Source organism: Crinia signifera, chromosome 2, assembly GCF_055691185.1.
Source record: "Crinia signifera chromosome 2, ASM5569118v1, whole genome shotgun sequence".
Lineage (NCBI taxonomy): Eukaryota > Metazoa > Chordata > Amphibia > Anura > Myobatrachidae > Crinia > Crinia signifera.
The window spans coordinates 366,330,854-366,357,485 of NC_139218.1; the positions used below are offsets into that span (position 1 = coordinate 366,330,854).

The 26,632-nt window shown below is 45.6% G+C and overlaps 1 protein-coding gene across 1 annotated transcript; it reads left to right on the forward strand.

The window, feature by feature from the left end:
• Window positions 1-25,837, forward strand: ACAT1 (acetyl-CoA acetyltransferase 1). The gene is made up of 12 exons (XM_083169975.1): window positions 1-154; window positions 8,109-8,156; window positions 8,700-8,817; window positions 9,405-9,500; window positions 9,596-9,696; window positions 10,991-11,134; window positions 12,081-12,231; window positions 13,461-13,556; window positions 13,929-14,042; window positions 23,111-23,175; window positions 24,249-24,406; window positions 25,144-25,837. Exons 1-12 carry the CDS (start codon window positions 104-106, stop codon window positions 25,262-25,264), a joined length of 1,263 nt encoding a protein of 420 aa, XP_083026101.1. The 5' UTR covers window positions 1-103; the 3' UTR covers window positions 25,265-25,837.
• The last annotated feature ends 795 nt before the right edge of the window (window positions 25,838-26,632 follow it).

Below are 26,632 nucleotides of genomic sequence, written 5' to 3' on the forward strand. Positions count from 1 at the left end.
CGGAGGCGTGGTACGCTGCACTGGCTAGAGGTGACTTGCTGAAGTGACTGACAGTTCCCTCTTGCCAGCCCAGGAATCAGAGTTCGATCCCTCAGATTGAGACATGGCCTTCTGTATCCCGCGTCCCGGGGCTCACCTGTCCCGCACCGCCAGAGTGAGTACCCGAATGTATCCGATAACCATCTTCGGCGTGTGTTCTGCTGCTGGCGGCCAGGAGACCACTCTCAGGGAGCTGGCAGCAGACATGCCTGGATGCCCTTGGCAGTGTATACTGGCAGCTGGTGGAACCTGGACTGGCACCCAAGGGGCAGCTGTTATTATTATACTCACGTCACTGAAGCCTGCAGCCACCTGAGCTATATGTGCTAAAGCTGCAACAACAAGCATTGTATGGGCATCATTCAGTCAGACCACCCTGAGCTGGTCTGTAGCATAGGTTCCAGGGGTCAAGTCACCGAGCTGCAGAAAAGACTGGTAGGATTTATAGATATTGTTTTCAAAATGAGATCCAAAATAAGCACTGTGAGGGGATTGGGTGAAAGCCGGAAAGCTGGGCCAGCTCCCAGCAGCGACCTGTGTCCCCGTGGCGCTCTCTTTGCCTGTCCCCAAGTATGACACACAGCAAACAGTACAGGCAGGGAGATCAGTGGCGGAACTTGTGGGTGGTGGACCCCAGTGCAAAAATATAATTTCCCCACTCCTCCACCCCAACCAACGTTCACAATATGTAACATATCACTGGGTGACAGGGGAAACAGTGGGCCCCTTAGTCCTCTGGGCCCCCGGTGCATGGCACCTGCTCCCCCAATGGTTGTTTCACCTCTGAGGGAGATATAAATGCCCGCTGCTGAACGCTCCAGAGCACTGGACTGGCTTCCTGCAGTGGGTGTGGTATAGGGTTCCGACAGTTGGGATCTCTACAGTCATTAGCCTGACGTCAGGATCCCGACTGCCTGGTCTCAGACAGCATGGTGAGCGCAACAAAGCCCCTTGCGGGCTCGCTGCGGGCATGGTTGCTCGCTATGCTCGCCACCTATTCTATTCTCCCTCTATGGGGGTCGTGGACCCCCACGAGGGAAAATAGCGCGTTGCCGTCGGGAACCTGGCAGCGTCGTTTTGGATACCGACGTCGGGTAAATGACTGTCGGGACCGCCCTGCAGTAATCTCCCCTTCCCCATGTGCCTGGTGAAAGCTATCACAGGGACACCCCCGGGCAAGACTACCCCCAGATGCGCACCCCCTGACTGGATACTACAAGCTCCGGAATGCAGAGTTTGATGTCCGTCCGGGATTCCGGGGTCTTGTCCGGGGCCCATATGACACACAGCATAAGGTACCGCCCCCTCCTGACCCACAGCTGCTGAACGCTTCAGGAACTAATTATTATTATTATTATTATTATTATTATTATTATAATTGTATTTATAAGGCACCACAAGTGTTTCGCAGTGCCGTACAAAGGAACAATACAGGGAGACAAAGCTTGGCATAACATTGAATAAATAACAAAAATACAGTACAAATAAAGAGCACCACAGTACAATACACATTACAGCTTAAATGTAAGTAGTGAGGACTCAATCAACATACAACTAGAGCAGGGGTGGGGAACCTCAGGCCCGGGGGCCGTATGCGGCCCCCGTAGCCAGTCTGAGTGGCCCTCCCACCCACCTGGCAGCTTTGCCAGGAGTTAAGTACAGGGGAATTCTCACGAGAGGATGGTAGTTCTCGCGAGATTCCTCTTAATCAACAGCAGCTGGAGGCTGTCAGTCTTATTCAGCGGCAGCTGCCGGAACGTGGGACAGCTGCAGCAGGAGAGATTTTTACATGTGGCCCCCGAAGGATTTTTTCCCCATACAAACGGCCCTTGGCACAAAAAAGGTTCCCCACCCCTGAACTAGAGGCTTGAGGCCAATGATGGAGATGGGTATGCAGACAAAGATGGTCACTGAGTGAGTAAAGGAGAGCTGTGAGTGACATGTGAAGAGAAGTGGGCTTTGACAACAGGAGGGAAGAGGGCCCTGCTCGGAGGAGCTTACAATCTAGTAGGATGGGGAGACAGACAGATTACAAGAGGTGCAAGCAAGTGGGTGGTGGCTAGATAGCAGGATGTAAACAGGCAAGGGGTCGGAGAACCAGCTGGTTTATGCAGTGGAAGGGTATGCTTTGATGAATAGGTGAGTTTTCAGTGCCCGTTTGAAGTTTTGCAAGGTCGGGGAGAGTCTAATGGAGCGAGGGAGTGCTTTCCACTGAAGGGGTGCAGCACGGGCAAAGTCCTGTACTCTAGCATGGGAAGCAGTGATCAGGGTGGAGGAGAGACGACAGTCGTCAGCCGACCGTAGAGGGTGGGAGGGTGTATGAATGGAGATGAGGTTAGAGATATATGGAGCAATGGCATTAGAGATGGCCCTGTATGTGAGTGTGAGGTGTTTGAAGAGGATTCTGTAGGGGAATGGGAGCCAGTGCAGATTTTGTTGAAGGGGAGTTTACCAGTGTTCTCTTCTAATTACTCCAGCTCATTTTCTAATTGAGTTTAATGTCCTCAGGATTATAGTGTTCAATGCAAAATATGCCTGAGGTTATTTGTCTTTTAAACATAATGGGAAAACTGCTGTTAATCAGCCACTTATACAATAACTGCGGCTGGCGATATGTTACCCGCTATTCATATTGCACTCCACTAACTTGCTGTGCTTTGAACTTTGACCAAAGGAGTGTTGTATTACTGTAATGCTGGGGACACACCAGAACGATTAGGCCTCAATTCCACCAATTTCAATACAATCTCGACCGATCGTATGTAAATTGTTTTCAATCCAATTCCGATCTTCTGCTGGGTACAGATTGTGTGCTCCATACAATCGTCTCACGATCATGATCATTCTGGTGTGTACATAGGCAAACGCAGGGGGGTTTCTGGTTGCCTGGAAACCCCCCTCCTCTTGGCAAATGTCTTACATTATGACAATAATAGCAGTGGTATATGGTATGATCAATAGAGCTGTCACCACATCATGCAGTGTAAGGGACAGAGCAGAGCTGCTGCACATGCCCAGTGTACCAGCTTCTTCTACCACCACATTTACTGCTCTCAAACATCGCAATGGACTAGAGCAGTGGTAGACAACTGGTGGACCGGGGTCCATCTCCGGACCGCAAAGGACAGAGATGCGGACCGCCTACACACTCCTGAAACTGCAGTGGTCCTAGGAATGCATTGTGGCAGGTGCGTGGGTGACATCACCGCGCACCTGCACACCGCTTGTAAGGAGCTCTGTTGGCTCCATGTGGCGAAGCTGAGGGCCCAGCGGGAGCAGCAGTGTCAAGAGGGCACAGGGACAGCAAGAGGGCCCAGCAGGAGCAGCTGCGGCAGGAGGGAGCAGTGGGAATCCTGACAGACAACTCCCTGTAAGTTTTAATATATGATGGGAGTATTGGTTTTTTTATGGCTGCTATGCAGTGGGAGGGGAATGGGGAGGGGTGTCTCATTTATTTATATATATATTGTTCCTTCTAGGTACTAGGGCGGGCAGGGCGGGGGGGGGGTCGGACTGGGCCCGCCGACGTCACTATTTTGGGCGTGCCCGGGCCGCCGACGTCACAAAAGGGGCGTGCCCGGCCGGCGGCGTCACGCAAAGGGGTGGGCCCGGCCGGCGGCGTCACGACGCTGTACATCATGGGTCTTCAACCTGCGGCCCTCCAGATGTTGTGAAACTACATGTTCCAACATGCATTGCCACATTTTTTCCTATAAGAGCATGCCAAAAAACCTCGGCATCCTGGGACATGTAGTTCCACAACATCTGGAGGGCCACAGGTTGAAGACCTGTGCTGTACATAGTGATGCCCGGGGAAGTGCCGGGCATCGCTATGTACAGCGGCGCCGGGCTTCCCCGGTCACAACAGCGGTGACAAAGGCAGGCTGTTTTAGCGGGGCGCTGCCAGAGGGGCAGGGCGCATTTTGCACTTTAAAAATCGAGCAGGGCACAGCGCCCCGCTAAAACAGCCTAGCGGGAACACTAATATATATATATTCCATACAGTATCCAGTGTATAAAAAAGACCAATTTTCAGGGCTGTTACCAGTCCCCCAGACTGTATTTGCTCCAATGCGCTGCAGAGTGGGAGATTTAGGATTAAATTTAAATTCTAAAACTCCTGTGTTTGCCACTGGTGTACCCTACATTAGCCCCATTTATCATTCCAGCGATCTCGTCACATAGGCAGACTCTTTTTTTTAGACGTGTTGATTTTTATGTTGTGATATGTACTTTTGTTTTATGTATTAGTTTGAATAAATGTTTACACTGTTTGCAGACATTCCTGGTACAGTGTCAATAGTGTCATCTGATTTTATATTGGCCTAGATCTTGGAATGGAGCTTTTCTTTTGTGCATAGATATTGGGAGGAGTGCTGTTTTCCTTAACCAGGGCTAATACCACATATTGCCCTAATAGAAGTAATGGACAATATCACAGCCCACAACAAATCCCACAATCCCGCATCACTCCTCCTAAAATGACTCTGCATGCCCCTTCCTAACTCCCAAATTTCCTGTACAGCCCGTCAGACCCCCCCCCCCACCAGTCTCCCCCATATACCACTCGTGTATCTATAATGGTTGTACCCGGAACAGTATGCCTGCGGTGGGCCCACCCTATTAAGTACACTTTAATAAACTACTAAATATCCCCCTAGCAGAAAGTGTACTGTAAGGCAGTATCAGTGGCGGATTCAGGGGGGGGGCACCCGGGCACGTGCCCCCCCTGTCATTCATTTTGTAGATGAGGACCAGAGCTTTCCAACGAGCCCAGCCCCATGTCTTTAGCCCCCCGGGAACCGGAGATATCGCCTGGTAAAGCTGTAACATTTTTTCCCCATAAGATAATATGGGACCCGTCAATTCCGACCCCCACCCGGTTCTGACGGCTGCCAGTTCCCCCCCTGGCATCACAGGAGCTTGTGGTTGATGTCATTCAATTCCAAATCGCTGGGCCTTCAATATGATACCAGGATGGTCCATATCGGTCAATGGGTTCCAGAGATATAGCGTGTAAATCTATTTTTTTATTTTTGAAAATGTAATTTCATGGCTGTTCATATTCTTTGAGGGCAGATTACTCTGGAACCAAACGTTCCAGTTTCACTGGACCAAAATCATTCAAAGCCCACTCAAAAGTTCTTCAATATGATACTTGTCTCATGTAAATGGGTCAGTTAGTTCCGAAGATATAGCCGGTTAAATGAGATAACTGGTTAAAGGGGGGAGGGGTGGTTTTCTCTCCCCCTCACACCAGAAAATGCAGGGACTAGGCTGGTGTAAAAGGGGCCAACCTGGGAATGCATTTTCTGGTGGGAAATGGGTATTATTTCAAATAGCTGGGACCTGCAGTGCTCGGAATACAGCCAGGCTCTGCCACTGTCAGTGGCTATCACTTCTGCCTGGCGGCGGCTGTCCCCCATTTACCACGAGCATGTATTCCCCGTTGGCAATGAGCATGTAATCCCACATGGCAACGAGCATGGAACCTCTGGCAATGAGCATGGAACCCTTGGTAATGAGCATGTAGATAAGCAGCACTTACTGTATGTAGCATAATTTTTAATAGGCATTATGGTGTTTGGCATAATACATAATGGACATCATGCCGTGTAACTTAACGTGCAATGGACATTATGGTGTAAATGTTTAATGCGTGCCTTTGGTGGACAATGTCCCTGTTTATGAAGCGTATTGTGAATTTTGTCTTAATCTGTGTGGCATTATGTGAATTCTGGCTCAATCCGTGTGGCATTATGTGAATTTTGACACAATCCATGTGGCCTTGTTTGAATTTTGGTTCATTCCATTTGGCATCATGTGTAAGGGGCAAGTATAATGGGGTCTAGTATTTTGTTGCATAATGAGTAGAAGTTGTATACGGTGTTGTACACTACACCCAAGGACATGTTGAGTGGCCACACCCCCTTTTCCAGAGCGCGCCTTCGGCGCGCGCACAACTACATCCTTCACTTTTGTTGCCATGGTGGGCCTGCGTACTTTAAATGCCAGGGCCTATTTTTAATCCCTTTGCCACCCTCTCTCTGCCGCTCTCTTAGCATGTACACTGGCACCACTAACACTGGCCCTCCCCCACCTAAACCCTCTTTTATCATGGTGCCCCCCCCTGTCATTTTATCCTGGATCCGCCCCTGGGCAGTATGAAATACAAAATACTATAAGGCTGATGTATCAAGCAGTGAGAGTGGAAAACTACACCACTAGACAAGTTGTCCATCACAACCAACCAGCTTCTACATAGCATTTACCACGTACATTCTGTAAAACGATCCGACAAACCTGATTGGTTGATATGGTCCACTCTTTTTACTGCATTATACACAAAACTATTAATTTAGTGGTGAAAAGTGTTGTTACCATTGGAAAGCCATAGTAAATTAGGGGACCATAAAATATTTGGGGGAATTTGTGGGGAAAATACAGACATGCATGTACTTACCCATGTCATTCCTCTCTTTTATGCCCACTCATCAATGTAGTTCTGTTTGGCGTGTAATGCCAAACGTGCTTAGCTCATATGCTGTTCCCAGTAATTAGGGAACCTATTTTTGGGGGTGACTGTTATTATTCTTACAGTTGTACTTGCCTATTGGTGTTCCTGTATACTCAGATCAACCCTTGTTGAAGCCAGCACTTACCAAATACTGTGATATTGATTCACATCCACCCGGGTGTCAGTTACTGTCCTTTAATTGTCCTCTAGCATTTGTCTTCTGCTGCCTCAGTTGGCATTATGAGGCCGGGGTTCAAATGTTAAGCTAGGATATAAATAAAGACACCGTATATAATACAGTGAGTAAGGTTTTCGCTAAAATTGAGGCAGCTTTCAGGAAATACTGTATACGTCACCTACCTAAGGCAGGCGTCGCAAATCCCAATAAGCCGCAGCTGGTGCCAGCTTATTGGGGCTATTGGGACAGTCCCAGGATCCCGGGTAATAGGATGTCACCCTAATGCATTGTAAGTTAATGAATATATATTTCAGGATCGGTGTTCACAGGGAAGTGTGAGGTACTTTTTAAAGGACTATTGAACCCGAATTACACTGGAGAACCCTGTAGGCACCAGTTTAGGAGTACAGTCAGCACAGGAAGGTGGAGATCCGGTTCTAAAGTACCAGTTGTGTGGGCACCGTAGGATGTCACCGGTGGAGCCTTCACAATCTCCATTGCTTTCCCTGGATATCTTTTTAATAGAATGAAACAGAATCAGATACTGTCGCTCAACTAATAAGACTGAGTGGTTAGGTTGTTGGCAGCGTGTACTGCTCTCTGCATGGCTGTATCCCTGCCAGATTGTACACGTTGCTGTCCAGCTGTGCTCGCCAAGTCCTCTTCTCCTGGTACCTTTCCATGTTTTACTGCTGGTTTCTGCACTCATGTTTTCTCAGTTCTGAGTTACAGGTGGTCGTGCTAGTGCACAGTTCTGGGACATTACACACTGCACACACTCGGCCTGATTAGAGGGCGTATGCAACGCCTACATTCACAGAATTGAGCATTTTCTGCAAAAAATTTTTGGGTACTGTTCAAGTGTGAAGATTCCTCTAAACTCTACGCCGCATGTGTTACTGAGGTGCATTCGGGACGCATGGTATAAAAAATGTATTGGAAACGTGCTGCATGTTACTGGCCGCTGACTGGGATATTCAGGATCCATCTTTTGGGTGTTTTAGGGGTGTGAGGCAGCACTGGTTATGTGCACAGGTGCTAGAACGCTCACATTGGAGGCCATACTCAGACATATAATCTTCACCTGCCATATGGTTGGAGCAGGTTCCACGTTCCAAGGGAGAATATAACCTTTGATGATTGCAGCGAGCCCGCTAGCGGCTTCTTTGGGCTCGACCCGCTCTTGGAGTCCTGCCCGTTGGGATTCTGATGTTGGAATCACGACTGTCGGCACGTCATACCACAATTTAATTAGAGATTATTCATGTTCGAACTATTCCCTATTTATATTACTTAATAATAGTTTTTACACCCCATTGTACTGTATGTAAAGGTGCAATCCATACGCTTTATTTTTTTCCGTCCTATTTCTAGGTGCTGAAATCTGCCCAACGCTATGCCTCATCGCAGCCCTCCTTACATGTAAGTATCTTGTATATATCTTATATCTTGTACACTGTGTTCCAGCAACTAGAATTTTGTGTATATTACATATTCCAGTAACTGTTTTCTGTATGTATTAATGTAGAAGCTGATGGTTGGTACTCCCTCCACTTATGTCTCTGGAAAATACCAACCAACCAATCAGATTCTGTCGTTTTCCACACACAGCCTGTAACGTTTCAGTTAGGAGCTGATTGGCTGGTACTTTGTCTGCATACACTTTATCTCTCCCTGAGGTTTGATTACCATGCACCCCCCCCCCTCCCCCCCCAACCATTGGCACACTAGGCAGCCACCTTGGTTTGTGGTTTAATGGTAATGACCGTTTTGATGACTTTTCATCTAAGCATTTCAGGTAAGAAATACACCAGCCTCATTATAACTGGAGACATAAATGCCAATTATTTTAATAGTGACCATTTGTTTAATCTTTGCGCACTAGGAACTGCAGGGGGCGCCAGCACAATTTCTAGATTGTCTTGGTTTTTATGTTAATGGTTCTGTTCCTTGTTCTCCTGTCAGGAAGTTGTCATTGCAAGTGCGGTAAGGACACCGATAGGATCGTTCCAGGGGTCCCTGTCCTCTTTCCCAGCCACAAAACTTGGCACCATTGCCATCAAAGCTGCTGTGGAAAAAGCAGGTATGTGAGTGAGTGGTGGATCTGGCGGTGTGACGTTAATGTATGACTATAACATTATTCACTGCTGAAAACCTGCAAAAAAAATTGGATGCAGCAATAATCAGGAACTCGCAATAATCCAAAATTGGATTCACCGTAAGCCAGTGGTTCCCAAACTTTTTTAAATCACGGCACCCTAGAGCATCAAAAAAATTTCACGGCACCCCTAGGCCAAATGTTTTGTTATTGAGAAATTCCAAAAACAATATTCTATAAAGTACATTTTATTTATATGTGATCCTTGGGGTCAGTTATGCTGTGAGGCACAGGACTTGCTATTGTTTGTCCACATATGTTATGATTGGCAGTAACAAGGACTGGTTTTGCCTGTTAAATTGATCATAAATATTTTCTCCTGCGCCACCCCAGGGTGCCACGGCACACCGTTTGGGAACCGCTGCTGTAAGCAGTCGCCACCAGAGGTTAATACATTGTTTGGGGATTGCGTGTGTAAGATTCAAGTTATTCGATTAAGTTTAACCACTTAACTGACCATTTTTCAAAAAAACATAATTAAGTAACAAAGTGTCATTCCTGTATTACCCCAGGTATTCCGGCTGAGGAGGTGAATGAGGTGTACATGGGCAATGTCCTGCAGGCTGGGCAGGGACAGGCGCCCACTCGCCAGGCCGCCCTTGGCGCAGGTACAGTCTCTGTCTTATAACAGACAGTTGTGTTTGTTTTCTTAAGCCCCTACAGTACATTGATTACCTTCTCTTGTGTCCTTGGCTGGGTCCAGGTCTACAAATCTCCACTCCTACCACCACCATCAACAAAGTGTGTGCCTCCGGAATGAAGTCCATTATGCTGGGAGCACAGAACCTCATGTGTGGGCACCAGGTGAGTACCAGGCCATAGTCGGGTACTGGTAATAGAATCCTACGTGTGCCTGGGCACTGGCTTGCTCTCTTGTGCTCCCAGGAGTCATACGTGCTTCGAATTACACCTTGATGATTGGTGTAGAAGAGAAAATGTACTATTCCTCCATTCCTAATTTACACCTGCGGTGTTCTTATTGCCCTACTATGATGTTATTTGCCCCAGTGCAACATTTGTTACTGGTTCACCATGGACATGTATATGGTGGCAGAGAATCTGGGAAAAGGGTTACAGAACTTCTCATCATGTGCTGTCCTGTATATAGCTGCGTTGCTGAAGAACTTGGGGCATTTTGTATTATCTGCTTACCACACATAGGGCTTAATTCAAAATGGATCGCTAATCAGCGATCCCTTGCCGCTCACCCTATTCAACGCGCCGCAGCAATCCTTGCTGTCAGAGGATGGTGAGGATTCTCCCCAAACAGCGAGGCTGGCGGCTAATGCAGGGAGCCCATTGCATTTAGCCGCGAGCCTCGCTGTTTTAGCAGCCACATATGCCGTTTCCCCCTTGCTCCAAAATCTTAGCGAGGGGGAAACGGCTTATGCAGGGGGTCAGATGAATACTGACCCTGCGAGCTGTGACAGTGAGCAGTCAGCACTGCTCGCTGTCACAGCTCACAAAAAGCATTGAATACACCCCTATGACTGCGGATGCATTCCGTACTCATTGCAATTGCGCGAGGATGGTTGGCAACAGAAAATGGATCGTAAACACAAAGCTGCTGGGGCTTTACTGAGCTGGTGTTCGGGTGTGGAAACCGGCGGTTTTCTGGGAGTGTCAGGAAAAACCCAGGCATTGTAGTGGAAATCATGTAACGTCAGCCCCGCCCCCGTACAGCCGGTTTCTATCACAGCCCCCGAGTAAGTCCTGAGCTACACCCAGACTGCACACAGTGGAAAATCATTCACTGGCAAGCGGCATGTGTATGGTTTTGTAACTATATTCCCATCCAGCTAATCTGCGCAAGCCCTGCTAAGCATTTCCTTACATATCAGTAGCTGTGTGGCCATTCCAGCTGTTGTGAAACTACACATCCCAGCATGCCTTGCCATAGTTTTAGCATTCCCTAATAGCAAAACTGTGGCAAGGCATGATGGGACTTGTATTTTCACAATAGCTGAAGGGTCATAGTTTGGACATGCCTGCTGTAGAGTATAGCATTTTTTTCCCAAGCTAGTGCTTTGTTCTTAATCAATGTTACCTGTCTGCAAGCGTCCTCCTAATTCTATTCTTTTATGTCTGTGATTTCCAGCAAGTAATGGTGGCAGGCGGGATGGAGAGTATGTCCAATGTTCCTTATTGCATGAGTAGAGGAACTACGCCCTACGGAGGCCTCAAACTGGAAGACTTGATTGTTAAAGATGGGCTGACAGATGTCTACAATAAAATTCACATGGTATGTTCTCCGCGGTCTATGTGGAATGTTTGACCCTTTTTTTTTTTTTTTTTTTTTTTTTTTTTTTTTTTTAAGGAGTTGTAAATATAGTGGGGTACATTACTGAAAATAAAAAAGTTCACCGGAAAATAACTATCACCTGGAGATGCCAGTGACCCTGCAGCAGCAGCAGCAGCGACATATGCGTTTAGTTTACTATGTTGTCATAATCCTCAGCATGTACTTGTACCTGTCCTATGCTGGTGCTAACAGATCATATACACATACACTCTAGTCCAGGCATGCACAAACTATGGCCCTCCAGATGTTGTGAAACTACAAGTCCCATCATGCCTTGCTACAGTTTTGATATTAGGGCATGCTAAAACTATTGCAAGGCATGCTGGGATGTGTAGTTTTACAACAGCTGGAGGGCCAGAGTTTGGATATGCCTGCTCTAGTCTGTATGGGTGCTTTTGGGATCATGCCCATTCTGAATTTAGCCTACATGAGAACACCTCAGTTGTAAGGGGTGTGGTATAGCACCCCCGACAGTCGGAATTCCAATGGTCTGTATACCGACATCGAAATCCCGACTGCCCTTGTGGGCTCGCTGTTCTCGCCACGCTGCGGGCTCCCCCATAACATTTAACAGTCGGGATTCTGATGTCGTTATACTGACCGTCGGGATCCGGACTGTCAGGAGGGCATCTGGCACCCGTTGTAAGCGCAGGTGCGATCTGGATGCATTTCACTGGAAACTTATTTTTTTAAGGATGTGACTTTTTTTATTTATTTATTTTGAGTTATTATTATTTGAAATTTTGTAGCTGTTGATTTTCAGTTTCATACTCTGAGTATAAGATTGTGTGTTAGAACAATTGCATCTGCCATGATATTTGCTGTTTGGGTATCTCTCTGTATGGACGACGAGTATGATGTTAGACGTGTTCTTATCTCGCTGCAGGGAAATTGTGCAGAGAATACAGCTAAGAAACTCGGCATCGGGCGAGATGAACAAGATCATTTTGCCATCAGTTCCTACACCAAGAGTAAAGCAGCCTGGGACTCAGGGTTATTTGCCAATGAAATAACACCTGTTACTATTTCACAGAAAGGTACAATAGTGTCTGAGCGGTCCTGTTTTCATCAGATTCTCTGACCAATCTAGGTTAAAAAAGAAAAATGGCAGATTGGTTGCAACAGCATTTTCCACCCAGGACAAATGGAGGTGTTGGCAATAGCAACCAATCATATATTAGCTGTCATATTACAGAATGTACAGCATCAATGCTACAGTAACTAGAACCTGATTGGTTACCGCAGGCAACAGCTTCACCTGTTTTCTTTTGAAGGTTTGATAAATCCTCCCACAATATCACCAATAAAAGATTGAGCTGTCGCAATTCCTTGTAAAATAATGAAGGTGCGATTGTGTCTGAAAGCACTGGTCAATGTATAAAGCATTTTATTATCACCATAAACCATGTGAGAGTATTGTATATACTATAATACCCCTTTCAGACCGTCAAATCAACCCGGGTTATTACCGTGTTAACCAGGGTTGATCTGTGGTGTGAAAGAGCCATAGCCACATGTCCAAGGTCAAGCATCCTGTTCAGGGTTGAACACTGCTCCGACCCTGGTCGAGGTACAGTGTAAACGGGTAACCCATGTCCAGTGACCCCCAGGTCCCGGTTACACTATGGTGGAGGCAGCACTTGGAGATATCGTCTGTTCCAAGTACTCCCTCCACCTCTGCCACCACCTTATGCCGGGGCTCGGCAAAACTACCCAGGTCTTTCGTATTTATATGAAAGGCACCAACCCGAGAACGCGGTTCCGGGATGACGTCCCTGCTATTGACTGGGACTAAACAAATCGGGTTAGGTGTGAATGGTGTGACCTGGGATTTTACTCCTGGGTCACATTTGGAAGCCTCTGAAAGACTATTCAGGGCTACCTCGATGGGGCACGAACTGTGCTGCAGGAAGGGGCTGTGGGATGGAGCAGCTGGGTGGAGAAGGGCTGGGATTAGACCTGTGAGGAAACCCATACGTTCTGCATTTTGCACAGAATCAGTGGGTTAGCCTACATTATCCTATGGTTTAATGCACCGGGCAAAGGCAGTTTTATTAAATAGGACTGGCATGAAACCTGGAGCTTTTCACAGCACGGCAAACCTTGGGGCTAATTGGATCCCCTCAAGTGTCTTTCCTGCTAATATCTATTTCCCCAGATTCCCAGCCATTGATTATATAATAGCAGCACTCTAGGTAGGAATCGGTATGCTGTGTGTGTATATTGCAGTTCTCTCCATGAATGATGTGACTGCTCTCTCCCACAGGGAAACCGGACGTTGTTGTACAGGAAGATGAAGAGTACAAGCGAGTAGATTTCAGCAAGTTCCCAAAACTCAAGACTGTTTTCCAAAAGGACAATGGTGAGGTGATAGTCACATAAACGTGTCTCCTATAGAGCTGTGATGTACTACAGTGTGGTATAATAAGAACAGGACCCTCTGTATGTTGGGGCAGAGGATGGATCTTTATCGGTTACCAGCAGAGACTCCATCCACTGATCAAAGGTCTGTAGGAAAAGTAGGACAGGGACTCGCTGGCTATCTTCTAGAGACACCTTTGTCCCTTTATTGCCAAGCTTTCCTGACCATCATCAGCTCCGACTTTGGGAACCTCTGGCTCTTCACATATTATGGAACAAAAAGCATTAAGTGACTTTGGCTTAGCTGAAGCCTGGTCTAGGTGGGTGCTGGGCCGTGTGATGCATATTTGTAATAATGCCTTTTTATTTTTAGGGACCGTAACCGCAGCCAATGCTAGTACCCTGAATGATGGGGCGGCAGCATTGGTCCTAATGACATCAGATGCAGCGGGGAAGCTGAAGGTGAAACCTCTGGCAAGGATCATAGGTACTTTTCTATTTGTTTTGCTAAGCTGCAGTTAGATCCTAACCTATCAGTCATAGAAATATCAAGCCAGCAATACCAGCTCTATCCATCAGCAGACCCAGGATGCATTGCTTCAACCCTGGGCCACACACGCTTATCTGGCCAGCCTTGTAAAGGGTCTTCGCTTCCATGAAGGTGCGAACAAGCCTGACAACTCGTCCTAGAACACTAGGGCAGATCAGGATCAATAATACATGGGGATGATCAGATAGAATAAGCCGCCACCATTGGAGCCACAGTGCCCACCTAACCCAGCAGAACCCCCGTTTCGAAGATCCTGGTTTCCACACAAGTTGCTTTAACAGAACTGAAAACACTGTAGGATTTAGTTGCATGTCCACACCATATGACCGTTCTAGCACCTGGAATACTGATCAAATGATTCTGTAAGTAGGGATGGCCATCGTTGCCATTGCTGTCGATGGCCAGTTGCAGAATTGCCATCAATAGCGCTAAACTATGCAATGGATGACCATTGATATTTTTACATATCGATGGTCATTCATTGTGTTCGATTGATTGGCCTGTGGGCCAATCAAATCACTGGGGGGGGGCATGAACCATCGATCATTGCAAATCATCAATGGTCGATGGCCATCCCTTTCTGTAAGTACAGATGTGTCCCCGTGAATTATTATTATTTTTGTTTTTTAAGAAGTGTGTGCCTGTGTCCATCACAAAGCTTCTAGAACGCACAAACCACTCCTGCTGAATAAAATGTATGGCATGCCAAATATTCTTTTAATCATCGACTTTAAGATGTGTGGTGCCGTTTCTCGATACTGTGCACGTTTAAATATGAGGATCATTTGGCCATGCCTCCTGTATTTGGCAATAATCAGCCCCTGTGGCAATAGCTTTGAGGTAAATATATCTGCTTTTGCATGTAGCCCACAGATGGCCATACACCTTTAACCCCTTCCCGACATTTGACGTACATTTACGTCATGGTCGGGAAGTACTTCCCGACACATGGCGTAAATGTACGTCATGGCTTTAAACTGTCACCGCGTCTATAGACGCGGTGACAGTTTCAACATGTCTGCTGTCCCTGACAGCAGACATGTCCCTGCATGCCCAGGGGGGGCTGCGATGCCGCCCCCCCGTCGGCGATCGCTGTGATTGGCTGTTCAGTGTGAACAGCCAATTACAGCGTTTTCTGTGTCACCGGCGAATAACGTTCGCCGGTGACACAGGGATCGGAGGTGATTGGTGCTGTAAAGTACAGCACCAATCACCAAGGGGTGTAAGGGTGACACTGGTGTCACCCCACCTCACCCCGCCCGCCCCCAAAGGCCGTGATTGGTTCGTCGGACCGACGAACCAATCACAGCCATGGAGGGGGATTTAAACTAACGGTGACTGCACTGCAGACGCCATTCCGGTCTGGAATTGCGTGCAGTGCGGTCACCGTGCCTATCTGCCGTAGTACACTGACCTGATCCTTGCAAATACTTACCTGATCACTGCTTGTAGCGTGCTAGATGCTTCCTGGATCCTGTTACTACTTGTGACTTCCTGTGTTGTGCTGCTGCAGTGTGATAGCGTTAGAGATAGAGAGAGATAGAGAGAGATAGTGACAGAGAGTGCTATATTTTGTGCTGCTGCAGTGTGATAGTTATAGATAGAGAGATAGAGAGAGATAGAGAGAGATAGTGACAGATTGTGCTATATATTTTTTATATAACTGACTGCTGCCCCCCCTTTTGTGCTGATCAGTATAAATTAACTGATCAGCAACTTTTTGGGGGCGCAGGTTTTTTTTTTAATATATATATACCTGTCAGTGCTGCTGCTGCAGTGTCATAGAGTGAGAGATAGAGAGATAGAGAGAGATAGTGACAGAGTGATAGAGAGTGCTATATTTTGTGTCTGCTGCCCCCCTTTTGTGCACCCCCAGCAACTTTTTGGGGGTGCAGGGGTTATTTTTTATATATATAACTGTCAGTGCTGCTGCTGCAGTGTCATAGAGTGATAGATAGTGAGAGATAGAGAGATAGTGACAGAGAGTGATAGAGAGTGCTATATTTTGTGTCTGCTGCCCCCGCCTTTTGTGCTGATCACTATATCTGAGGTGATCAGCAACTTTTTGGGGGTGCAGAGGTTTTTTTTTTTTTATATATACCTGTCAGTTGCTGTCAGTTGCACCAAAGGTTGTGCACCTTCTGCCCCTCACTGGTAATCAGTGTCGCATCAGTGATCACCTTTTTTTTTTTTTTTTTGAGGGTGCTGTGGGGTCTTTTTTTAATTTTTTTTTTACACACACTGTGATTTTGTGGGTGTCCTGTGGCCACTGTGCGCTGATCAGTGACGTACATCACTGATCAGCTTTTTCGGCACAGGGTTGATTTATTTATTTATTTTTTTTTGATCAAATTCCTGTTGCCTTTGAGCGCTGTTCAGTGACGGACGTTACTGACCAACATCTGTGCTCAATTTTTGGCGCAGGACTTTTTTTTTTTTTTTTTTATACCCCCTTCAATTTTTTTTTTTTTTTTTTAACCCCATCAATTTTTTTTTTTTTTTTATTGGGATCAAATTCCTGTATAAAGTATTTTTTTTTTTCTGCACTACATACACACTACACACTACATACCCCCCTGGTTGAAATAAAGTTTGTACCCCCCCTACACTATACACGTGTTGAAACATTTCACTACCAGAAACACAAAAATAAAAATGGCATCCCAAATGTCATCCAGAAGAATGTATTCAGCGGAGGAGGCATATGCCATGCTTGCCTCTGACTCTGACACAGCCAGTGAGGCAAGCGGGGAATTTGAAGGATTCATCTTAAGCTCCTCTAGTGATGAGGGACCCCCTTAAAGACGCCCCCGTAGAGCAGCTGAGACCCCCCCCCCCCCAATAATTGATCTCGTATGGACCCCACCACCAGACAATTTTGAGCCCCAGGTTCCTGAGTTTTTGGCCATGCCAGGAATCCAATTTGATTCCACAGGTCTCAGAGAAATTGACTTTTTCAAATTATTTTTCTCTGATGATTTTATAAATTTAATGGTGGACCAAACTAATTTATATGCCCAGCAGTTTATTGCTCAAAACCCCACGTCATCATTTGCTAGGTGGACCCCTGTAGATGCAGTAGAGATGATGACGTTTTGGGGTCTGGTGTTTCATATGGGCATAGTAAAAAAGCCAGAAATTAGGCAATATTGGAGTACAGATGTTCTGTACAGCACCCCATTTTACCGTATGGCCATGACTCGGGCTCGTTTTGAGATGATCCTTACATTTTTGCATTACAACGATAATGCACAGTGCCCACCCAGAGATGATCCCACCTTTGACCGGCTATTCAAAGTCAGGCCGGTCATTGATCATTTCAGTGCCAAATTTGCAGAGATGTACATCCCTGAAAAATTTATTTGCATAGACGAGTCCCTTATACATTTTAAAGGAAGGGTTAAATTCCGCCAGTACCTTCCCAGTAAGAGGGCAAGGTATGGCATAAAAATGTATAAGCTGTGTGAAAGCACCTCAGGGTACACCCACATGTTTAGGGTATATGAAGGGAAGGATTCAAGAATTGAACCGCCAGAATGCCCCCCCTCCCTCGTAGGTGTTAGTGGAAAAATTGTCTGGGATTTAGTGCACCCCTTCCTGGATAAAGGTTATCACCTCTATGTGGATAACTTTTACACCAGCATCCCCCTGTTTAAGGCCCTTGGTTCAAGAGGTACAGCAGCTTGCGGTACTGTGCGCAAGAACCAAAGAGGCCTCCCAAAAACGCACATTGCCCAAGTAATGAGAAGGGGTGAAAGCAGGGGAATATGCACCGAAAATATGTTGTTGGTCAAATATAAGGACAAGAGGGATGTCCTTATACTGACAATTCACGGAGACAGTACCACCTCCGTCCCTGTACGAGGTACCAGTACCCACACCTCAAAACCTAATTGTATCCTGGATTACAATAGGTACATGGGCGGAGTGGATCTTTCAGATCAGGTACTGAAGCCGTACAGTGCCCTGCGGAAAACAAAAATCTGGTACAAGAAGCTGGCCGTGTATATCATCCAGATGGCACTGTGTATAACGCTTACGTGCTATTCCGTTCTACCGGCCAGAGGGGGACATTTATGCACTTTCAAGAGGAAGTCATAAAGGGCCTAATATTTGGGAACCAGCAGGCAGAGGGCCCCAGTACTTCTAGTACTGGCCGCCGTATTGTACCAGGGCAGCATTTTCCTGATGATGAAATCCCCTCCACTGCAAGAAAGGGCAGGACACAAAAAAGGTACAAAGTTTGCTATAAAAAGGGAATAAGAAAGCAAACTATTTTCCAGTGTGACACTTGCCCCGACAAACCCGGCCTATGTATAAAGGAGTGTTTTAAAATATACCACACATCTATGGATTATTAGGTTCATAATTTCACCGTGCTTCGGGGGTCTTGCTAATGCCACATAGCACCCACCATTCATTCCACCAGAATCTGAGCCGCAAAATCCAAAAATCACTCCTTCCCTTCTGAGTCCTGCCATGCACCCAACTGGTATTTTTTGGTCACATGTGAGGCATTGCCGTACTCGGGAGAAATTGGGGCACAGATTTTGGGGTGCTTTTTCTCCTTCATACCTTCTGAAAATGAAAAATTTTGAGCCAGAACTGCATTTTTGTGTAAAAAAAAATGTAATTTTTCATTTTCACTGCCCAGTTGTATCAAAATTGGTGAAACCCCTGGGGGTTTGAAATGTACACTATACCCCTAGATGAATTCCCTGAGGGGTGTAGTTTGCAAAATGGGGTCACTTGTGGGGGGGGTCCACTGTATTGGTGCTTTGGGGGTCTTGCTAATGCGACATAGCACCCACCAACATTCCACCAGAATTTGTGCTGCAAAATCCAAATATCACTCCTTCCCTTCTGAGTCCTGCCACTTTTTGGTCACACATGAGGCATTGCCGTACTCGGGAGAAATTGGGGCACAGATTTTGGGGTGCTTTTTCTCCTTCATACCTTCTGAAAAGGAAAAATTTTGAGCCAGAACTGCATTTTTGTGTAAAAAAATGTAATTTTTCATTTTCACTGCCCAGTTGTATCAAAATTGGTGAAACCCCTGGGGGTTTGAAATGTACACTATACCCCTAGATGAATTCCCTGAGGGGTGTAGTTTGCAAAATGGGGTCACTTGTGGGGGGGGTTCCACTGTATTGGTGCTTGGGGGGTCTTGCTAATACGACATAGCACCCACCAACATTCCACCAGAATCTGAGCTGCAAAATCCAAAAATCACTCCTTCCCTTCTGAGTCCTGCCATGCACCCAAATGGTATTTTTTGGTCACATGTGAGGCATTGCCGTACTGGGGAGAAATTGGGGCACAGATTTTGGGGTGCTTTGTGTCCTTCATTCCTTGTGAAAATGAAAAATTTTGAGCCAGAACTGCATTTTTGTGTAAAAAATGTAATTTTTCATTTTCACTGCCCAGTTGTATCAAAATTGGTGAAACCCCTGGGGGTTTGAAATGTACACTATACCCCTAGATGAATTCCCTAAAGGGGTGTAGTTTGCAAAATGGGGTCACTTGTGGGGGGGTTCCACTGTATTGGTGCTTGGGGCGTCTTGCTAATGCGACATAGCACCCACCAACATTCCACCAGAATCTGAGCTGCAAAATCCAAAAATCACTCCTTCCCTTCCGAGTCCTGCCATGCACCCAAATGGTATTTTTGGTCACATGTGAGGCATTGCCGTACTGGGGAGAAATTGGGGCACAGATTTTGGGGTGCTTTGTCTCCTTTATTCCTTGTGAAAATGAAAAATTTTGAGCCAGAACTGCATTTTTGTGTAAAAAAAATGTAATTTTTCATTTTCACTGCCCAGTTGTATCAAAATTGGTGAAACCCCTGGGGGTTTGAAATGTACACTATACCCCTAGATGAATTCCCTGAGGGGTGTAGTTTGCAAAATGGGGTCACTTGTGGGGGGGTTCCACTGTATTGGTGCTTTGGGGGTCTTGCTAATGCGACATAGCACCCACCAACATTCCACCAGAATTTGTGCTGCAAAATCCAAATATCACTCCTTCCCTTCTGAGTCCTGCCACTTTTTGGTCACACATGAGGCATTGCCGTACTCGGGAGAAATTGGGGCACAGATTTTGGGGTGCTTTTTCTCCTTCATACCTTCTGAAAAGGAAAAATTTTGAGCCAGAACTGCATTTTTGTGTAAAAAAATGTAATTTTTCATTTTCACTGCCCAGTTGTATCAAAATTGGTGAAACCCCTGGGGGTTTGAAATGTACACTATACCCCTAGATGAATTCCCTGAGGGGTGTAGTTTGCAAAATGGGGTCACTTGTGGGGGGGGGTTCCACTGTATTGGTGCTTGGGGGGTCTTGCTAATGCGACATAGCACCCACCAACATTCCACCAGAATCTGAGCTGCAAAATCCAAAAATCACTCCTTCCCTTCTGAGTCCTGCCATGCACCCAAATGGTATTTTTTGGTCACATGTGAGGCATTGCCGTACTGGGGAGAAATTGGGGCACAGATTTTGGGGTGCTTTGTGTCCTTCATTCCTTGTGAAAATGAAAAATTTTGAGCCAGAACTGCATTTTTGTGTAAAAAATGTAATTTTTCATTTTCACTGCCCAGTTGTATCAAAATTGGTGAAACCCCTGGGGGTTTGAAATGTACACTATACCCCTAGATGAATTCCCTGAGGGGTGTAGTTTGCAAAATGGGGTCACTTGTGGGGGGGTTCCACTGTATTGGTGCTTGGGGCGTCTTGCTAATGCGACATAGCACCCACCAACATTCCACCAGAATCTGAGCTGCAAAATCCAAAAATCACTCCTTCCCTTCCGAGTCCTGCCATGCACCCAAATGGTATTTTTGGTCACATGTGAGGCATTGCCGTACTGGGGAGAAATTGGGGCACAGATTTTGGGGTGCTTTGTCTCCTTCATTCCTTGTGAAAATGAAAAATTTTGAGCCAGAACTGCATTTTTGTGTAAAAAATGTAATTTTTCATTTTCACTGCCCAGTTGTACCACAATTGGTGAAACCCCTGGGGGTTTGAAATGTACACTATACCCCTAGATGAATTCCCTGAGGGGTGTAGTTTGCAAAATGGGGTCACTTGTGGGGGGGTTCCTAAATTTTAGCATCTTATGGTGCCTAGAAACCTACATGGTGCCTAAAAAATAATCTCATAAAAAGGAGGCTCCAAAATCAAGTAGGTGCTCCTTCTATTATGAAGCCTGTGGTTTGGTCAACGTGCACACTAGGGCCACATATAGGATATTTATGAAAACAAAAGAATTGGGGGAATCAATTTTTAGTCACATTTCTCTAGTAAAATCTACTGTGTTCCTTAGAAAAATGTATTAAAATTGCAAATCTGCAAAAAGAAATAAATTTTGAAATTTCACCTACACTTTGTTTTAATTCCTGTGAAACACCTAAAGGGTTAACAAACTTCCAAAATGCTGTTTTGAATACTGTGAGGGGTGCAGTTTTTGAAATGGCATCATTTATGGGGGTGTCTCACATACAAGTCCCTCAAAGTCACATCAGAACTGAACTGGTCCCTAAAAAAATCAGTGTTTGAAATTTTCTTGAAAATTTGAGAATTTGCTATTCATATTGTAAGCCTCCTAGTGTCCAAAAAAATTAAAAGGAAGTTGAAATAATGATGGAAACATAAAGTAGACATATGGTCTATGTTAGTTATTAACTATTTTGAGTGGTATGATTATTTGTCTCAAGCAGAAAATTTAACATTTTGCAAATTGCTAAATTTTCCATTTTTTTACGACATTTTGGTATTTTTCACAAAAAAAACAGACTGTATCGACCCAAATTTACCACTAACTTGAAGTACAATGTGTCACGAGAAAACAATCTCAAAATCACTGGGATAAGTAAAAGCAAAAAAAAGTTATCCCCACTTAAGTGATACATGTCCGATTTGAAAAAAAGGGCTCTGTCAGGAAGGCAAAAACATGCTGTGTCAGGAAGGGGTTAAGATTATCTGTCCAACTAAATGTCTGGTTGTAATGAACATCTGATGGCTGCTTGTCCTTTGCTCCCAAACATCTATGTGCTCCCAACTGCTGGAAAATGTACAGGACCAGTCATTCAGACAAAATGGCTAAATCATTCCAACCAGCCAACTAAAATCTAACTCTCTCCGCACATGTTACATCTGCGCCACCTCCAGTGCAGCATGGTTTTTTCCATTAGAGAAATAATTTGCTTTGCAATCAAGTCTGAATTAGGCCCATTGTGTGCAGGTAGGGATGCTGATCCCGGGGCATTTTTTAAATCCCGGAATTCGGGATTGAAAAATGCCCGATCCCGGGATTGGCTTCCCTAATACAAAAAGCCGCCCCCATATTTACTTACAGGTGTGGTGCGGCCGGGTGGGTGATGGAGCTGGGCGGATACAGCCGGTGTGTGTTTGCGGGTGGATGCAGCCTTTGGTTGTCGGGCCATGGTACGGGGGTCCAGGACGGGTAGAGGCAAATGCAGGCTGGGTGGGAGGGCGGGCGAGCGATTGAAATCCCGGCGTTTTAGGGGCCAAATCCCGGGATCCCTCCGATCCCGATCCTGGGATTGGCCACCCTATGTGCAGGTTAGCATGTCTTAAATAATCTTAACACATGCTGGTGTATTCAATGCTGCCTGCTCACTGTCACAGCTTGCAGGGTCAGTATTCAACTGACCCCCAGCATACGCTCTGTTTTTGGAGCGAGAGGGAATCGGCGTATGCGGCCGCTAAAACAGCGAGACGCGCGGCTAAATGCAGCGGGCTCCCTGTATCCTCGATGTCCTGACAGCGAGGATCCCCCCAGAACGTTGTAGGGTGAGTGACCAGCGCGGGGGTTAAACAGCAAGTATCACGTGTTTTCTGCGATCCCCACCGTTTAACCCCCTCGCCGGCCGCATTGAATACGGAGTATAAGAGTATCGTTTGTTAAACCTGTCGGGTCTCTTAATTAGAACATTTATGCAATATTTGGGGAGTTATCAATTTATGTATTTTTGTTTTTTACACAGCTTTCGCTGATTCTGCAGTAGACCCCATTGACTTCCCTATTGCGCCTGCTTATGCAATTCCCAAGGTAGGACATTTTATCTGGACTTTATTGGTTTACATAAAACATAGGTTCTCAGACTCTGTCCTCAGAACCAGAGATGTCTGGCTGCCTGGCTCCCCCGTAAAATACATAAACATTTAAATATAGTTAGTGGGGCTCCTGGGACAGAGCTGCTGAATGCTGCTGCAGCAGCTGCCCCACAGAGATCCACTGGAAGATCGCCAGGCACATTGCAAACACACTGGTGCTGCTGAACATGCAGGTGCCCCATTGGTACCCAAAGGATATTACACCCCTGCTCAGGACCCCACACAGGGCATGTTTTCCAGGTCTCCTCAAAGACTTACAAGGGAAATAATTGGCTCCACCTGTGGGTCTTTTAACATGTTAATGAGTATACGTGTGCTCCTGCTGGGTGACTTGGGAAATGTAAGCTGTTTGGGGTACTAAGAAGCAGAGAAAACATATGAAATACCCGGCGGATTATTTCACACACAGACACACTGCTCCATATCCAGAGTTTGTGGCTGAGATTTTTGCTTTGGAGCGATACTGTACATAGGAAAATCGATCGTTCGTGTTTGTTGGCAACATTTTCCCATTTTATTGGCAAAATGATTGTTCATATACCCTATAGAATAAATCAGGCTGACATCCAATTTATTGGCAAATCAGGTTAATGATTGTATAGTGTGTACTTTGAGGACTGCGTTTAAGAACCATTGGACTGAGCATTGTTCAGCTGTTTTTCAGTAATTCATTTTATAATATCCTTTTTTTTTTTTTTTTTTTTTATCTGCATTTTTTTTTTTTTTTTTTTGTAACCCTCTGTCACAGGCATTGCCGACCTCAGATCTCGGTCCAGGTTTCAGCACAGATGGTTAAATAAAAATATCCAAGGTGCTAATAATGAGCTCTACTTACTTCATCCACTTTCTCTCTCCAAGGCTTAGTAAATACAACCCTAGTCACCTGTGCTCAAGCATGGATATCGCTAAAGCCTGAACTGTTAGTTTACCTTGGGAATGGAGGTTTGGAATGCCTGGTCTATGACTGCCTGCATTTAATCATTGTCTTGTATGATCTATTTTGTTCAGATCCTGAGTGCTACAGGTATAAAGAAAGACGACATTTCCATGTGGGAGATCAATGAGGCCTTCAGTGTCGTAGTATTGGCCAATATAAAAATGCTGGATATTGACCCTTCAAAAGTCAACATCAACGGAGGAGCGGTGTCTCTCGGCCACCCCATTGGGTGAGTGGTGCAAACCTGTCACTGAATGGACGATGGTTCATAGCGGTTTTGCACGAGCCAAAATGCTTTATATGCTAAAAAATGACCAAATCGCTTATTTTTTTGGGTTACTAAGGACATCATTAATGTAGTTTACCAGTGTTATCACTGGAATACATTGGAAACATGCAATGGGTCAGTAAGGGACCTTCCGGGGCAGCAGGGTCGCAGGCGGTCCTTACACATGTGAAGCGTAGCCTGCAAGCCCTGTTCCCCCGCTGCCAGGAGGAGGGTCACACGGGACCGCACATTAGACCCAAGAGGACATCAAAGGCATTTGATTCGGGCCGATGTCTAAACCCAATCTGCGGTGATTGGTTGAAATCGTCCCAAGTCATTGTAGTTTGTGGGGGCCTTAAGAGAGCTTCAACTACTGTATTTGAGCTTGGAAAGCCTTATTAGGAGACTGCTGCTCTCCTTTCTATATGGAGCTACAGGGGGACGAGTGGCTTGTGGCTCTCATATATCAGACTAGCATTTCTTTTATTCCACATTTTCTCAGTATGGGGGATATGTATCAATCATTGAGAGAGATAAAGTGGAGTAGTTGCCCAATCTGCTTACAGCTTTCCTTTTATCTAGCACAGCCTATGCCATGACTGATGATGATTTAGACGCTTGATACCCTTATATAGAGATTATACGGAGATCCCTTATGTAGTACTTGCTGTTAATGACGCTCTTTGTTTTTCCTCCAGAATGTCAGGAGCTAGAATCGTTGGCCACATGGTTCATGCGTTGAAGAAAGGACAGTTCGGCATTGCTTCCATCTGCAACGGTGGAGGCGGGGCCTCTGCGGTCTTGATAGAAAAGCTGTAATATCACAGAGCGAATCTTAAGGGAATAAGCCCGTTCTCTTTATTATCAGTATGGTTTGGTATCTGTTACATCTGTCTATAACAGGCTGGGCAAGATGCAGCTCTCCAGTTGTTATGCAATTACAAGTCCCAGCATCGCGAGATTACGGGGCACAGTGGTACTTCTAGCGGCACAACAGCTGGTGAGCCATGGCTGGCATCTACAAACAAAGTCTGATTAAACAAACTGGTACAACTGCAATAAAATGATCTCATTGACTTAACTGGGCTCAGTTCCGATTCGTACAAAAGCAAGTAACTTTGCAAATCCATGCTACAGTGTAAAAATAAAGCTGCCTAACGTTTGTGAGCTACACGCAAAAGCAGCCAGCATTTACACTGCACAGAAAAACTATGTCAGAACTCTTTGCAGATGCACCTGTAGGGTCCTTTAATGTAAAACGAACAAAAGAAAAACCAACTTGTTTTATATCATCTGAAGGGAATTATTATATGCTATATACCATTTTTATACAGGATTCTGTACAATGAGTATTTTTGGTTCTTTATTTAATAAAATTGAATGTTGAAAGTGGATGGGTTTTGGTTTCCTTTTTGCCCACAAATGTATTTTGGCTCCCTAAAGATACTGAACAAATGTCCTTAATATAAAACCAGTGGTGCCAATAATGTGGATGCCGGTATTCCTAGGTAGAAATAATCACCTGTAATACACTGACAGAGGATTCGGTATGAAATCCCGACATGGTCAAAATACCGACATTTAAAATCCTGTCATGGTCAAAATACCGACACATAGAATGTAGACAGATGAAAAAGTCAACATGACTTTCGGTCGACATGGGTTTTTCCGTTTATTTTTTTTTTTTTACCCGAATGTCGACATGGACACAGTTGTAAGTCAACCGCAGCCCCTCGCAACGCATGCTATGCTTCGGGCACACTATTTTATTCTCCCACCACGCCCTAGTGGATGGTAGGGCATGAAATACCGCCTGTCGGCACATGTCTGGTCAAAAAACAGTGAAAATACCCATGTCGACCGAAAGTCATGTTGACTTTTTCACCTGTCTACAGTCTATATGTCGGTATTTTGACCTTGTCGGGATTTTGAGCGTTGGTCAATGGTTGTCGGTATTTTGACCGTCGGGTATAAACCAGAATAAGGCCCACTGTTCCTAAAAGGATGATGTGCATATAGCACTTAGCTCAGCTATAAGGGTCCATTCACAGCTGTGCACACAGGGGGAAAACCTTTTGTAAACACCACTGAATGGTTTTCGCACTAAGTCTAGACTGCGATGGCTGTTGGGAGATGGAGGCCACTGCTGATATCCCTTGGCTGCGAATTCCATTGCAAAATGTTGGT